The sequence below is a fragment of the Leptosomus discolor genome, chromosome 6 (assembly GCF_034619465.1).
Source record: "Leptosomus discolor isolate bLepDis1 chromosome 6, bLepDis1.hap2, whole genome shotgun sequence".
Classification (NCBI taxonomy): Eukaryota; Metazoa; Chordata; class Aves; order Leptosomiformes; family Leptosomidae; genus Leptosomus; species Leptosomus discolor.
In genome coordinates this window covers 26,281,144-26,296,976 of record NC_141396.1, presented here as the reverse complement: position 1 = coordinate 26,296,976, position 15,833 = coordinate 26,281,144, and the positions used below count along the sequence as shown (strand labels likewise).

Genomic DNA, 15,833 nt, shown 5'->3' with positions numbered 1-15,833 from the left:
CACATGGTTATAGCCAAGATGTCCATCTACAAGAGAATGAAACTGGCATGTTGTTTTGATTGCGGACGCTCTGAGCGTGACTGCTCTTGCATGTCAGGCAGTGTACATAGTAACATGGACACCCTTGAGAGAGCCTTCCCACTTTCTTCTGTCTCTGTTAATGATTGCTCCACCAGTTTACGTGCCTGTAAGTTTTAACACCAACACATGCTGTTCCATGTCTGTGATGTCTGTGGTATCATCCCCGTCTTGTGTCGTACATTGTAGTTCTGTGAGTTTTACTGGGCTGATGCTTTTTAAAAAATTCAAACCCAAATTTTAATATAGCTCTATATTTATATTTCTGTTTTCTTTTTAATACAAAAAATGTAATTCATTATTTCGCTTTGTGTGCTCTTTATTAAGCATGCTCTCGCAAAAGCATGCAGGACGTAGTGCAGTTTGGTGACATCTTTTTTATTTAATTCATACAATATAAATTGTCATTAACTAAACAAGTGCTTCGGTGGAGGAACAGGCCTGTGTCCAAATCTATGGCTGGTGCTTAGCAGACAGCTTTAATAGTGCTGGCACTAGAGCAGCATGCAATAGGCAGCGAATAAATATAGAGGATACAACTTAGTAGCTGAATCACAGTAGCTGCAATTCTATTCTGTAGTGATACCATTATCTTTAGTTTTGTTTGTAACAGTCTCAGTAAGGCAAGACCTTCCATCTAGTACTGAAACCACAGAAATCCTAGTTAAACGGTTGTAATTTTGGTAATGCCTTTTTAGAAGGGCTACCCTGATGCAAACTTCCTGATGCAAACTTTTTGTAATTAACAACATAGGGCAGTACTATGCAGGAGTATGCCCCAAAAGCTCTTTTGAAAGATCAGAATTGAGAGGGAGAAGACAGAGAACTTAGAAGAATTCTGCATAGCCATTAATTCTTTGAGCAAACTGTAGGGATTCCAAAGCTTGCTTTATCAGTGTGATGCCAACAATTGAGGAAGATCGCTGAATGAAAAAGTGATATTTTTTTTTCCATTTTCTTATCCTCTTTAGACATTCATAACAGGCAAAACTATGTCTTGGGATAGGAACTGGTTTCCTACCCAAATTGCAAAGAAAAACTGTAAAATTATTCAGATACATGTATAAAGGGTATTAGGATTTTTAATCAGGAAGCATGTCCACTTTACATTACAAGTCATCACAGATAAAATTGCCTTCCACTACTAAGAGTATAATGTAGTTAGTAGATTTTGCATCTGGTTGCCTTTCAGTACCATACGTGTATTGCAGTATGTAGTCCAACTGTGGTGAATGACTTTGCTTTAGCTATTTTGACATTTGAACTCTTTTTCCGGACCCAAATGTGAAGTATATAACAATATTATTATTTTTGTTGGTATTTTTTGTCTGAGGACTGTGTCAGTGAAACTGATTCTAATAGGATTTCTTGGAGATTTTACCAGAAATCTTCTCTCTGTATATGTGTATAAGCACTTGGAATGTCCTTTTTATCTACTTGGTTGCAAATCATGCATCACCTCAAGGGAGATAGCTCCCAGTTTTTAGTCTTATTCTAAGTTACAGGAGTTTTTATCCTTTAAAGAGACCTTTGTCAGAGGAAAACATAGCAAAACATATTTTGTGAAGAAAAGTGAACAACAAACCTTCCTGGACTGATAATTACTGCAGGCAGTGTTGTTTACACAGCCTAATGGCCTCAGTAACACAGTGCCTGGTATAGTTTGCATTAATACAGACTAGTACAGAGGATATGTGGTTGGATCCTGGCACTGGTGGTAACAGCAGCCAGACCAGGCTAAATTAATATGTCTCCTACAAACAGGTAAAATTTCTTCCGTTAGCCCTGTTTGGCAAGGAAGGAAAAAATGTAATTTGTAGGTTTACCATAGCTTTCAAGTTCACTTAAGACTCTACAGAGCCAGATAAAGTAAACATTTTTGATTGTGTTGCCTGATGGGCCAAAAACTTCCACAATAATGGTATTATTTCCACCAAACCCAATACTTTTTGAGAACACATTAGATCTATGTCGTATTTTGAAGGATGAGTGATATTGACAGCTTTGAGGATTTTTAGCATCCTATCTTTCAAGGGCCTTTTCCCCCCTTCATCACTCCATCAAATCAAAAGAGATCTCACTCTTCTCATTATGAGACTGGTCACCTTTGACTGTTAATAGTAAGTACAAAAATCAATACCAATTCACAGTCTTTGCAAAGCAACATAAGCCTTTCTTTTCCAATTAATATGTATATACACGCACACATACAATGTTTCACTGGCAGGGCTTCAATAGAAATCAGTGTGTTTTCTTTGCAATGTGCAGGGGTTGTATGATGCCCATCTTGACAGAGCTAGTTAACTCAAAGAATGGCAGTGAGAGTCAGCTTTTCATTAAATACGAGCAGATGTGATATGTAGAGTGTTTGACAATTAGAAATGGCAGCAGCAGGGGCCCAGAATCAAAGTGAGGTCAGATTGGTGGATCAGATTACCTCTCTTACATTCTTTAGTTGTTCTGAAAATCATTTTGAATTAGTGTCAGTGGAGCCATGATGGGTTTTGCCCTTTGTCTTTTATGCTAGGACTGTGTTGTTTCCCCAGACACTCATTAAAGGTCATTATACTATTACAGAACTTACTTTGGTCATGGTGCCCCAGTTGGGTTGGTTTGCTTCTACAGTTGCTTAATGTATTTCTTTCTTTCTTTCCATTTCTTTTTTCTGGGTGTTTGTTGTTGTTGTTGTGTTTTGTGGTTTTTTTTTTTTTTTTTCTTTTGGTTATAAAAGTAGGCTTTTTCTTCAAGGTAAATAAAATCACAGACCATTGTATGAAACTTTGTGAAACAATTATTAGCTTTTGTAAGAATTAATGCTGTTTGTAAGAATCTGCTGTCAAGTAGAAAATATCAATTTACATATTCAATGATGTACACAGGATTTAGTGTACTAATTGTATAATATGTAGCAAAAGTAATACTTGCAGTGTATTTTCCGCTGTGAATGAGTTTTTCTGTTGTTATATTGTTGCCTGTACTTTCAGCAAATGAAAATCATATTTTGATTAAATATAATTACATTAAAATAGCTTTTGAGTTTATAGGCAGTTGTTGGGAAAAAAACGGGTATGATCTCTCTAAACATAAGGAAATAGAATTTTAAATTTTTTTTGTCTACATTTTTTTCAAGTTTAGCTGCTCTTGATAGATTGCTTACACGAACAGCAGTCAAATAGTCCAAGCATTTTTTGCACTGAAGGCTCAAGTGAATTAGAGTGAAGAGAGTCACTTAGTCACTGAAAAACTGGGGATGGTTTGTACAATGAAATTATGTTACTAAGTGTGATGTTTCTTCTTATGTCTGTGCCAAATCTTGGGGAGTACCATTCAAATGATTAATTGATACAGACAAAATCTTAACCTGAAACTTTTAATTTCTGTGTTTCTGTATCACCACATGGCTATGCTTCTGAGGAACATCAGAAGTTCACGTTCCAAAAGGAAACGTTTTCTAAACTTGTCGCTGTGCCCACTGCTATGGGAGTCTAAATTTCTAAGGACATTCTTGATACTAGGCCCAGGCATATCTGATTCAGCTTGTGAGAAAACATGCTTTGGCATGATCTGATATTTCTGAGTCTTATGTGAAGACTTTGACTTTGGTGATTATCATGGATCTCCAGAGACAAAAAAGTTTAATTATCACTATATTTTGAATTCAAGGTTCAGCCCAAACCCCTAGCTATCTTATGTGGAAAGAAGGACCATGCTAAGAGAAGCTGGAGAAAGCTTAACTTTTGAAAGTAGCCAAAGCATGTACCTACCTGTGTGCCAAGCCCAGTTTAGAACCATATGTTCCATCTGATCTTCTAGTGCTATCACGTGGTTTATGCTGAAGAGACAAGTTAGCTGCTGAGTCTTTCTCAAACGACCTAAAATTGCATTCTGCAAGATTAGAGAAACTTTTTGGGTAGCTTGAATAAGGATAGCTGTTGAACCAAGGTTGGTGCACTGTGCTGAAACTATGGCAATGTGGCTTAACAAGTTAGGTCAAGGAAAACTCTAGCTTCTTCGTTGACCTGTGCTACTTAGGGCAACATAGGCTCTGCCTGTATGTCTTTACAACTTAAAGAAAATTCTATAATGAGAGTTGAAATGACATGTCACTTAATGATTTAGCCAGAGAGAAGAATGCGTAGCACGCACACATCGGTCAGTGTATCTAAAACTTGTCAGTTATATAATTATGCTTGCGCTTTTCTAAATGAGTCAACTATTAAGTCCTGGATTTCTAAATTACTGGCTGAAAAGACCAGTAATAAGCATGAAATCATAGCCTTTTTCTCGTAGAATGCAAGAGCTGTATCCTCTGCTTTCTACAGAACAAAACTAACCTAGTACTTCTCTAGTCCTGCTGAAGTAACCAAGACAACAAGACATACTTGCTTTTATGGGTGAGCTAAGGTGCAGGAAGGGCCTGTATGTGCCTTGTCAAAGGGCACCTTTCAGTGCTAGAATTTTCTTTTCACCCTTTAGCGACAATGGTTTTCCCTGTGGTGGCCGGAGACTTTGAGATTTTCTAGCCAGCTATAAATATGATCCCATTTACATCATATTTATAATACTCATAATAGGAAGAGGTGTGGTACTGCCACTTGTCTCTCCCACTATATGCTTTTTCTGAGCTGTGAGAATTCTATTGTGGTCACAGGAGGGAGACTGATTTGCTCTGAAATTCTTACTTTTACGTATGCTGCAGAAACACCTTTTTGTTTCATATAACCCTCTGATCCCTCTGTGATCACACTGTCTCATCTTTATTCTGCACAAAAAGCCAATAGCACAAATTCAATGTTTTGAGGAAATTGAAAGGGTAAATATGCAATTGAGTCTGCTTGGAAAGGAAAGACAGATGTTGCCCCTCAGGGATGGCATCATAAGGTCATAAGCAAGTGATTATAATCAGATTGTTATGTTTTCTTACAGCTCATTTCTATAGAATGACCTCACCTCTGTATACTGGAGAATGATATAGCATTCTGTTGTGTAGCCTGTTTTTTAAAAAATAAAATTAATGAAAATGGGACATTAGAATGAGACATAGTGCCAAATAAATTCCTGTTAATTCAAAACCACAGAGAATAAAAATAGTAAGCCTGTGAAACACACTGTGGGTGACATATTGATTTATGTAAAACTAGTTCCAAATATTGTTCTTTCTTTTAGAATGACATATTTTTCCTTCAATTACATTAGTTCTCATGTATTCAGGGTTGTGTTCCTGAGAACAGATATGGCTATGAAGTTTCTTCTAAATAACTTTAAAAGACTGCATGTGTCCCTTTTCAAAATATTGAAAATAATGTAAAAATGGACACCTGTGTATCTTTTAGTGTTCAATTTTGCAGAGAAAATACTATTTTAGATAACTCAGGACACAAGTCCAATGCAGCTGGAAAGAAATCAGGCATATGCATCTTAATGTAGTCTGGGTTGCTGTTGGGTAATGAAGAGAACCAAATCACCTTCCTTAGCCACCTTCTCAGAATGGACTACTGTCAAGAAAGCTGCTGTTACCAAACTGGCCAATGGGATTTTGAAGCATATAAAACCAGACAATGGAACAATTGAAAAAGCAAATATCAATGTGGGGGATTCCTGTGCTGTTCTAAAGAGGTTCTTACGGTGTAGCCACTGACATGAAGTCAATGCTTGTACATGCTAGAGTTTTACCATATTTGCAGCTAGCTCCATAGCCTGTGGTACTGGCAAATCAGAAGCCAGACACCACGAGATCTGCTTTTCTGAGAATGAAAATGTCCTAATTACTCTTCCACTTTCAAGCTTAGTTTATATTTGTAATTCTGCCTAACTTTCTTTCCATCATCTTCTGCTTCTGGCAATTGTACAAAGATGCACTCAGGTGTTTCCACTAAAGAAGACAGGATAAATTGACTCAATATATGCAATCACATTCTTAACTGGCATTCAAGAACTGCTTGCTGGAACATGTTTTCACTGGACCAGCCCTTTGGTTCTGCCTTTCACTCTTGATGTGCAGACCTTCAGGTGCTCCTCTCCTTGATGCAACTGTATATTTTTCTGCACTGCTAACATAGAGATAGAAGCAATGATCAGAATGGGCTGGATTATGCCATCCTGAGACTCCAAGTATCTATTAATTAATTTTTTTCATGTGTATGAATGCACTAGGACTTCTGTATTTCCTTTTCAGACACTAAATAGTTGACACTAACTACAGAGAAGGGGAAAAGGTAGCATGAAAAAATAAGTACTTTACAATAGGTGAATTCAGCTATGTAGTTTGATGCTAACACTTAAAAAAGGAATGCCTTTTATTGTTCTGTATTTTAATAGAGCCTAAATGCTGCTAAGTTACTTAACTTTCTTTTGGATATAATATGAGCATATAGATGAATACTGAGATGTAGAATTGCAAGACGAAACAACCTCCCCAAACCAACCTGTTCATTTTCAGATGACAGAATGGTAAAAGTGAGACAATCTGGCTCATTTTTCATGACCAGAAAATATAAATGATAAAGCACACACTTTTTCAGAAGAGTTTTGTGGTGTAGCATATACCACTAGGCTGATAAGAGGGAGCTCTGCCCAATTTGTGATTTCTGTAACAAGGAGATGAACTCTCACATCGCCATGGGATGGAGGCACTGCTAAGTTTAGCAGCAAATCTTTTGAAGAATTGGGAAGGTGGGGGAGGGAGAGATCAAGAAGTCTGCATTTAATTCCTTTAGGCCTTTGTGTTGAGTAGTGATTCTTACCAGGGTCACAGAGAAGAGACTAGTGAGTGGCTTGCTTTGATTGGGATAAGCTAGAAAAGACACTGTCTGCATCCTGTGGAGTGAATTTAGCAGAGGGTCTTATGCAAGGTGACATGGAAATTATGTTTGCATTTTTAGCTCCTGAGTGTGGCTGGTTGTCATGAAACTCACCATGACAGTTTCTTACCACCAGGCAGCAGATTCTTCCTGTTACCTCCTTGGTGTGGGACAGATGCTAGCCGGTTAGGTCTCCTTCTCTACTGTTCCTGAGCTATTTCAAGCGACAGATGCCAGAGCTGGCTCGGTTTCAGCTTGAGCATTTGTCATAGCCCTGCCTTGAGCCCAAATTCTGACCTTTACTATATGAAATAAAGTATTTATGAACAAGCAGTGGCTTGATCCAGAGCAGGCTTAGAGAAAATGTCAAGTGTCAAGTCAGTCTCCTGCCTCCTTATGCCACCTGCGTTAGGAACCTGGATTAGACCCTAGACTACAGCACCAACTGCCTTAGGCTTTATGGGTCTGGAGAGACATAACTTATTAACAAAGAGTTATTAAATTTTTATCAGTTATAACACAATGTAAATGCCTTCTATGAATCTACATTGTATTCATTATCATTTAAAACGTTAATTAAGTCAAAGTTGCATTTAATTCAGTTCTAAATGTGCCTTTGGGAGGAAGCTTTTAAAAACAGCTGCAGGATTGAGAAGCTCATTGATGCTGGGAAGTTGTTATTACCACGTTTTAGGATAGGTCCCTGAAGTTGATTGCCATTTTAAGTCTTAGCTAATTTGTGTTGATGTTGCGGGGCGAGGTCTCAAATTAATATTGAACCAATAACAGCAGAAAGCTAGCAGCTCATGCTGATCACAGATACACTTTGATGCTTAATTTGTGTTCTTTTCGAATAGCTTCCGAACAAAAATGAACAGTTGATTTGTAAACCCTGTACTTCTCATACCCTTGTATTATAATTATTTTTCTTTTTTCATTTGATATCCTTGTTGGTTGACTCCTTTTACAATTCAGGGAAAAATATGTTCACTGACTTGGAACGTTGTCCTTCAGGTTCATAGAAAAAGTCATACTCTGGCCTAGGTCTTCTACATTTCATGTAACCTGAAGTTATGGTATAGAAGGAAGGGCTTATTGAAATCTACAGCAGACTACCATATAGTATCAACATATAAAATGGAATACAGTTTATTATAAAAAAAACCCTCCTAGAATAAAAGCCCTCCAAACCAGGTGAAAATGTGCTTGACTTGTATTATGTATGGGAGTGTTATTGCTTTTGATGCATTTTTATGTAAAAAAAAAAAAAAAAAAAAGAAGAAGGAAAAAATCAAGCACAATGTTTCCATGTCTCATTATTGCATTGAGACTCCTAGCATATTTAATATACACATTCATTTAATCAGGTAAGTAGTTATATTAGCTATAGTGTGACAGTGTGACTACTAATGTATACACTACATGATTCATACTTCTAGAACTGGAACCAGAGGCAACCAACCTAATGCTTACCTAAGCTAGGAGAGTCCATTGAATTAAAACCAGAGATCGTCAGATTTTATCAAGTTCAGTGTAGGTCCAGCAGAGTGGTCCAGCCCTCAGGTTGGAAGCCAGAAGCAACTTACAAGACAGTTTTTTCTGGGTCTTCATTTTCTACTGAGTACTTATAACCTTTCCAGCTGTTTGTATATGCCAGGATACAAAACCTCATGAATTTTTTTATGTGCTACATGAAAAGAGGAGTCATATAACTCTGTATGTGGTTCTTAAAGTGCCACAAAACAAGCACCCATCCTGTGTCGTTGCTTTGACGGAGGTTATAGTAGACAGGAGGGAGTTTTAACAGGGGAGGAAAAGTTTTAATTTATTTTTAAGAAATCATGGATATCTTTATTTTAGTTTGTAAGTTCTTAAATATGTTGATTATATACTTTAAAATAGGTCATATCTCAGTTGTTGTACTTTTACTGTTTGAGACTATTCACCAGCTTCTGTTAGCATTCCTTTTTATAATACAATGCTCTAACTTTCCTTGTGACATTTTACATATTACTGAATGCTGTAATGCAACGATTCACTTATCAATGACTTTAGGAAACATACTTTGTGTGCTACCTCGTACGCACATGCTTCACTGATACTGATCAGATCTTGTTAACACAGTACAATTATTCTGAAAAAGAAGGGTGGGAAAAGCGTTATTACTATGTAGGATGTGGCCAGTGTCATCTGGTTAAAAATGCGGGTATTTTAGTTTGACTGGAAATTCTACCTGTGCAAATGTGGAAAAAAAATGGCAAAGATCCCCATCTTGACTGTGCCACTGACATACTACATGACTAGTTCTTTTTCCATCCAGAGACTGAGAATGTTGTATTCTCAATATTATATTTTGTGCTAAGAGGTGCTTTGAGATCCTTACATTTAAGTACTGAATATAAGTCTGGGTGTCCTTTTGACACAGTGATTCTCCTGCAGAGGCCAATTTTCATGTCTTCTGATCTTTGCTGAAGGAGGTCATAGATAAAGAGCAAGAAGGAGAGGAAAGTGAAATGGGGTACATGACAGAAAGGAAGAGTGGTGAAATTACCGCAGCTGCTTTGCTGTTGTCTTATTTAGGAAGGTTTTAAAAGGGGATACTATCTAAGAGGGCATGAATAGCTTCTGTTTATCTGCATCAGCAGAAAAGAATCTCTTTTTAGATTTCTGGAGAAAAAAAAAATTAAAAATAATCTGCAGCTTTTAGCTGCTTCTGAACTTTAATTGGAATGCAGACCTTGTTTACTGTGAAGAACTGCTGAAGGAAATCCAAAAAAATTATTATAGCATCTTTGATCTTTGTCAAGCAATTTCTTTTGTTCATTCTTGCATAAAAGATTTTGCTTGCACTAAGCATTTTGCTTTCTCCATTCCCATGTTCCTGATGTTATCTTCAGTCTCTGACTCAGTGGTGTTACGTGTTGTCTGACATAGCATGTCTGACAATATGGTGAGACTAGCAGGTGTGCCGCGTAGCAATGTGGATGGTTTATTCTACAGCTAGCCCCTCTTCTGTAGTACTTACATGATTGCATATGGGACATACTGCTTGGACTTTTAGTAAAAATAGAAATTGTGACTTATGGACAACAACTTAGAAGTCAAGACAAACATTTGCCTAGCTGATAAACTTTCACCTGCTAATAGAACTAAGATTGCTTCTAGCAAAGAATAAAAACAGTTGCAAGTTTTGAGCCTAACGTAGAGATGACGCTTATTCTTGTTCCATGAGTAACACGAGGTAAAATCAACAGTCGCAAACTGATAGCATGTTTCATTAACAGGCATTTGTTTGGTGATTTTTTTATTCATGCTTTATCTCTTTTAGAATTATTTCTGATCTACCAAAACATGCAAGGACTGTCAGGTTCTCTGTGATCAGTCAATCACAAGTTGGGTGGCAGCATAGAAGTGATACAGTATTTATTTAGAATTGCAGGGTGTGAAAACGAATATAATTCACATGATGAGGCAGCAGAAGGGTGAAAAGAAGTGAGATGCACTGCTGAATAGAACAGAATGTACTTTTCTGGCTTCCACTATGTATTGTCTGCACATGAAAATGCTACTCTGTTTTTGGACTCAGGATTTCTAGTGTTATCATGTTTAGTAGCTGATCAAGCTTTACTGGTCTTTTTGGTTGGCTGATTGAATCTTTGAATGCTGCTGCACATTCATCCAGAGTTTTACTGGTATTTCTTCTGCTAAATAGTTAGCTCTCGTTTTGCATCTAAAATTGTAACTTGAGGGAATGCAAGAATTGTATCTCTAGGCTCATATATTCAGCCTCAATACTCAAGCCCCTCATACTCCTCAAGTAACATCCTGAAGTTATCCCTTGGATCACACAGATTTCCTCAGCAGTATCCTTGAGTTCTGTCCATGAGGAATATAAAATATGTCAAAATATGCATTTGGTTTTAATCTGCCTTTAGCATATGAGTCTTTTGTCTGCCCTCTTCTTTCTCCTCAAGCAGGACAAAATAAAATCCTCAGAGGTAGAGCACCAAGCAATTTGCTTTTGGAAGGTGACTTTCTTGACAGCTGTCATTGTCCCCTGAGCACATCTGGCAGCAACACTATTTCCAAATATATTGACATCCTGTGGCATTTGTGGTTGATACAGTTACTTTTGGGGTAGTAACTGACCCATAAATCTTAGGAAATCTTATGTATCAATTTCTGTTTGTTAGAGAGAGTTGTTCCTCCTCCAGGTGATTGTAAATTTTATTGTGAAATTGGTGTGATAATTATAACAGAAATGCTGGCAATTCAGCGGTTTCCTGCAGAATTTTCTTTCTTTTTTTTTTCTTTTTATGTCTTCTTTCCTCTTTATCATGCTACCTGCTTTGAAAATGATCATCTGTATTTAATTTTATACTCACAGAGTATAAGTGATTTCACTGATATAATACTGAGCACACGAAGTGTTCTGCAGGACATAGCTAAGCCGCCTGACCAGCTAATTCAGCACTTTGACAATCCTCTATCAAAAGTTCTCCATTGCCTTCTTTCTTCTACTCTTGTTTCAGTGCATTGTGTACTAACAGTGAGGGTGCTGCTCTTAGGCTACCTTTGCTTTTTCTGATAATGTCCGTATTCTTATCAGGGTTTGGTTAATGAAACCAGAAGTATATAGCACAATACATTTACCTTTAATATAGTTTTCTTTCTAAAGCTGTTCCTTGTCGTATGTTGTGATCTCTTTGCATGATCTGCCTGATCCTTCTCGTGAACTAAGCAATCTTGACATCTCTGTGTAGCTTTAGTAACAAAGTGAAAAATAAAAGGACAAATCATTTTGTTTTTAAAGCTGACCATCAATTTAGTTTGGTGGATTCAGTATTATTTGCTTTCTGTCTCAGTTATTAGTCTGCATACTTTTATACCATTATAGTTTGTCTTACATGAAGTGAATGTGAGATTCCAAGCATTTCCCTCTTACAATAATTCTGAATATTTCAACCCTAACTTCTGCATGTATTTCAGTGCTATCAGTGCAGCGTTTTTGAGTATTAGAGAAATAATCAGAGAGAATTTATAAGTCGTTTGTTTTCATTTGTATGGAGGTATTTTGATCCTATTTTGGTTTTATTTGAAAAATATGATCCTTTCTAAATACATCCATCCTTTTGAGTACTCTTTCTGTTAGAGATCAAAACACTGTTTTAAGTAACATTGTTATTAGTTATCACCACTGGATTTCTAGTTTATGCTTTATTTTCCACCCTTATGAAATTGCCAGCCTTTGTTTCTCCATAGCAATCGATTTCAGCAAAACTACTGAATGCTTTGGCAGAGATGTGAGTATTAATTCTTTTGTGGGTTCTTTTGCAGATACAAGCAGAGGTAGGCATCACATTTTCATTTCTTTTTGTTTTAGTTATTATGCTGTTGTTGTTTTACTTCCTTTGTTTTGCCATTGTTTACCTAGAGATTATGTGCTATACGTCCCTAATTTTCCATAGCAATGAATTATGTTCCGTCTCCATTTTTGCTATTATTTTATAGATTTAATCTTAGTTATTGATATCTGTGTTGGTTTTTATATTAATATATTTGTCAGGTTATATTTTTTTTTGATACATTTTTTCAGAGAAAAACAGAGGTTTACAAGAATGGAGTACATAGTAGTACTCACCAAAGTAGGGAGCACTTAGGAAAAAAAAAAAGTACTGATTTCTTAGTGGTGTGAAGTGTATTCAACTGTATATCTGTAAGTGATAAGACCAGCATATGTAACAATAGGCTTTTTAATAGGACAGCTTCAATCTATTTGATTAATTTGGATGCTTACCCTGTGATTTACAGTACTTTGCATAAGAGAATTGGTTTGTCAACAATTAACGTTCCCTGCTTTATGAAAGCTGTACTTCAGGTAATAGTTAAACTGCAACCAACGTCTAAAAATGCATCTTCTGGCAATAACATTTCTGTGTATAAGAGCAGCTGAGAAATACTGTTCGGTACTTATGCATAGAGTTAAAGACAGAAAAACAGTACCGGGTCTTGAAACAGTGTAACCAGCAGGTGGTGGTGGCGGCTTAGAAATAAGTAGTGACTGAAAAGCCTCCGAAAACTTTATCTATTGCTTTTGTGGGGAAACAATTTTATTAAAAAAAACCCCATATATTTCTAATATTTCAGATGGTTCCTTTTAATTGTATAGAAGTGTTTCCAAATAGGTATATATCACATAAGCGCTTGTATGTAAAACCAGCTTATATGTAAACATGCACAGCATTTTATACTTAGTTTACATATGAAATTTATATTATGACCTCACAGGTAACAATCATGTGAAGACCTCCATCCCAGATGAACCTGAAAGAGTAATTTGGGATCACTGAGCCTGATCCTATTAACATTTAATAAATGGAAGTTTTTCCAGTGATGTGGGTGAAAGTAGGTAAGACTGGCGATAAGAAAGCCAGAGTTAAATGTCAAGATTTCAATTCTTCTTGTTCAGAGACACAGACACTTCTAGACCCTTTTGTACAACAGCCAAAAGGGAAAAGAAATTCAATGATAGTGAAGTTCAAAAAGTAAAAAACCAAAATCTGATTCTTTGGTGGCATATTATCTACCTAGTGATTATCTACCTAGTAAAAAAACTAAACTAAGCAATGCCCTCTAAATTTCAGAAGTAAGACAACTCACTGGGAAGCAGAGGAAGAATTAAAAAAAATATAATCTTCAAAGTAAGAATACAGTCTGCTAGATTTATAAGTTCATCAAAAGCTCTTCCTTACTCAGCAATGCTGTGCTGGCAGGGAAATGGGCATGGGGACCTAGTATGTCTTCTTCAGGAAATGTGTTGATGAAAACACCTTAATCATGAATTTATTTTTAAACTTGTCATAAGCAGGTTAGAGTAAAGGTTATTTCAGATTGAAATTTCAGGACATGCAGTTGGAATTACACTGGAAATGTATTTTTAACATTTTGAGATAAATCGTTGCTTGTTGTCAGGAAGGAAACAGTTGCAGCAAGACTTAGCTGAAATTTGTGGAATCCTGCTCCAAAGAGGTCGGCATATAACTATCCCTTTCCTATGCACTGAAATACTCTTTCTTTCTGAGGAACACAATCTATGCAGTAAATACAAGATTTCCAATCCCAAGGAGAAATGCAATCACCAAGTACTCCTGTGCTTACTTTTTCCCTTAGTTACATCTAGGCATTATATATTTTCCCACTGAATTTAATGGAGCTGAGGGAGTGTAAACAGCAAAGTGTTCATAGGCACTTTCGAATGAATTTTGAATGGCCTTTCAAATTTTTATTTTAATTTTATTTTTTAATAGGAGCTTATTTTTTGTCCATGTAGCGAACTTCACTGGTTTTAGCAGTGACTGATCAGATTGTGAGTGTATTCAGTCACAAAGGGGAAACTTCCTTCACTTTGTAAAAACAGAACAGGTTCCTCTTACAGTTTGGCAGAACTACCTAACTACAGTCTACCCTTACTAGTGCTGCAAATTCTCCCTCCATGTTCCTTACAGTTGCTGTCAAAATTCTCTCTGAGACAATAGGACAATACACTTTGGTTTGCTATGTATTGAGACAAGGATAATCTATGACAATGCACTAAATTTAGAACTATGGATGGGGAAATACTACACTTTGTTGTGTGTTGCAATTAAAGAAACCCCAAAGACATGCCTTTTGGCTTTCCCTGCCATGCCTTGGGGAACTGTCAAAGGACCACTCATAAGGAAATCAGTGTCCTTAAATTGACACTGTATTTTTTTAAGGAAATAAAAAAGATGTTACAGTTGTTTGATGTTAGAGATCCACTTTTATGTCTAATTAAAAAAAAAAAAACCAAAAACAAGAAAAACCCAAAACAAAACACTGTAATAGCAGTTTACTCTTATCACATATGCATGTGGTATGTTTTTGTGGAATGTATTCCAACTGTACTTTCCAAACAGCATAGCAAACTCACTGTCTTGTACCTGGTAGATCTGAGAAAATTAGTGATTAACAGCCACATTTTCAGATAATTCAGTCTCTTCGCTCTTGGCAAGAGCTGCAAGTAAGGAACTCCGTTAAAAGGGAATTGACTGCAAGTGGGCAACCCGAGGTTGTTTAACAGATCAGTGGTAGAACTAAATCCCAGTCAAGAGATTCCAAGTCCTCTGTTTGTATCCATGAGATCATCAGGTAGCCTATTAAAAAGTTAACATGTGGCTTTGAGCAATCCTTTTGTACTTTGCTTCTGCTAGATGCAGCAGCTGGAGCTCTAAAGTTGGAGTTCATAGATGCTTGTGACACAGTAGGACACACAGGTTCTGAACAGCTCTTTTCTGATGCACTTTTGCTGTTGCACCTTCTCGGTGTTCAAGTGGCAGAACAGCTTGTCATAATGAAATAATAGAATTTAAAATTTAACTCAGGGAATATTTACATTCACCATACCTGATGAGAGATTTTGAGTTTCCTAGTTCTCCAAAGTGCACTCTCAAAGACAAAGTCAATTCCCTTCACTTTTATGTTTGTCTGGAGAACAGACCTTCATGAACACAGCCCATGTTCTAAGTTCTACAATTTAGACACATCTCCCTTTCTTCACTCTTTCCCAAAAGAAAATTTACATTACCCAAGTAGTATTCTTATGGGTGCAACGTGCGGAGAAGTCAACTGAACAACTGAATGGACAAGGCGAAAAGAGTCCACTGATGCTATTTTTAACTTTTAATTTGATAGTTTTCCAATTACAATATAGTGACTTGAGTAACCAATTACAGAGTGAATCATAAATTGAAAAGGCAATGAAGAATGGAGACTAAAATCAAGAAAAATATATGAAGGAATACTAAAATCTGAATCAGAAAATATGTTCAAGGTTCAATGGACCTATGACAGTCTAAATATAAATTAGGATTTGATTGGGAATTAAATAAAGTAGCTTTTTTCTAGTGTGCACATTCGTCAGAGGAAAGGGAAGGT

The 15,833-nt window shown here is 36.6% G+C and overlaps 1 protein-coding gene across 15 annotated transcripts in view; it reads left to right on the top strand.

The window, feature by feature from the left end:
• KCNMA1 (potassium calcium-activated channel subfamily M alpha 1) overlaps nucleotides 1-15,833 on the top strand; it is a 518,713-nt gene that overhangs the window by 423,983 nt on the left and 78,897 nt on the right. For 2 of the 15 annotated variants that reach the window (XM_086466776.1, XM_086466777.1), the window contains one exon: nucleotides 14-187. The exons of the other annotated variants lie outside the window; for them this stretch is intronic. In XM_086466776.1, coding sequence (XP_086322902.1) covers nucleotides 14-187 — 174 coding nt within the window. The remainder of the gene's footprint in view (nucleotides 1-13; nucleotides 188-15,833) is intronic. 15 annotated transcript variants of the gene reach the window in all.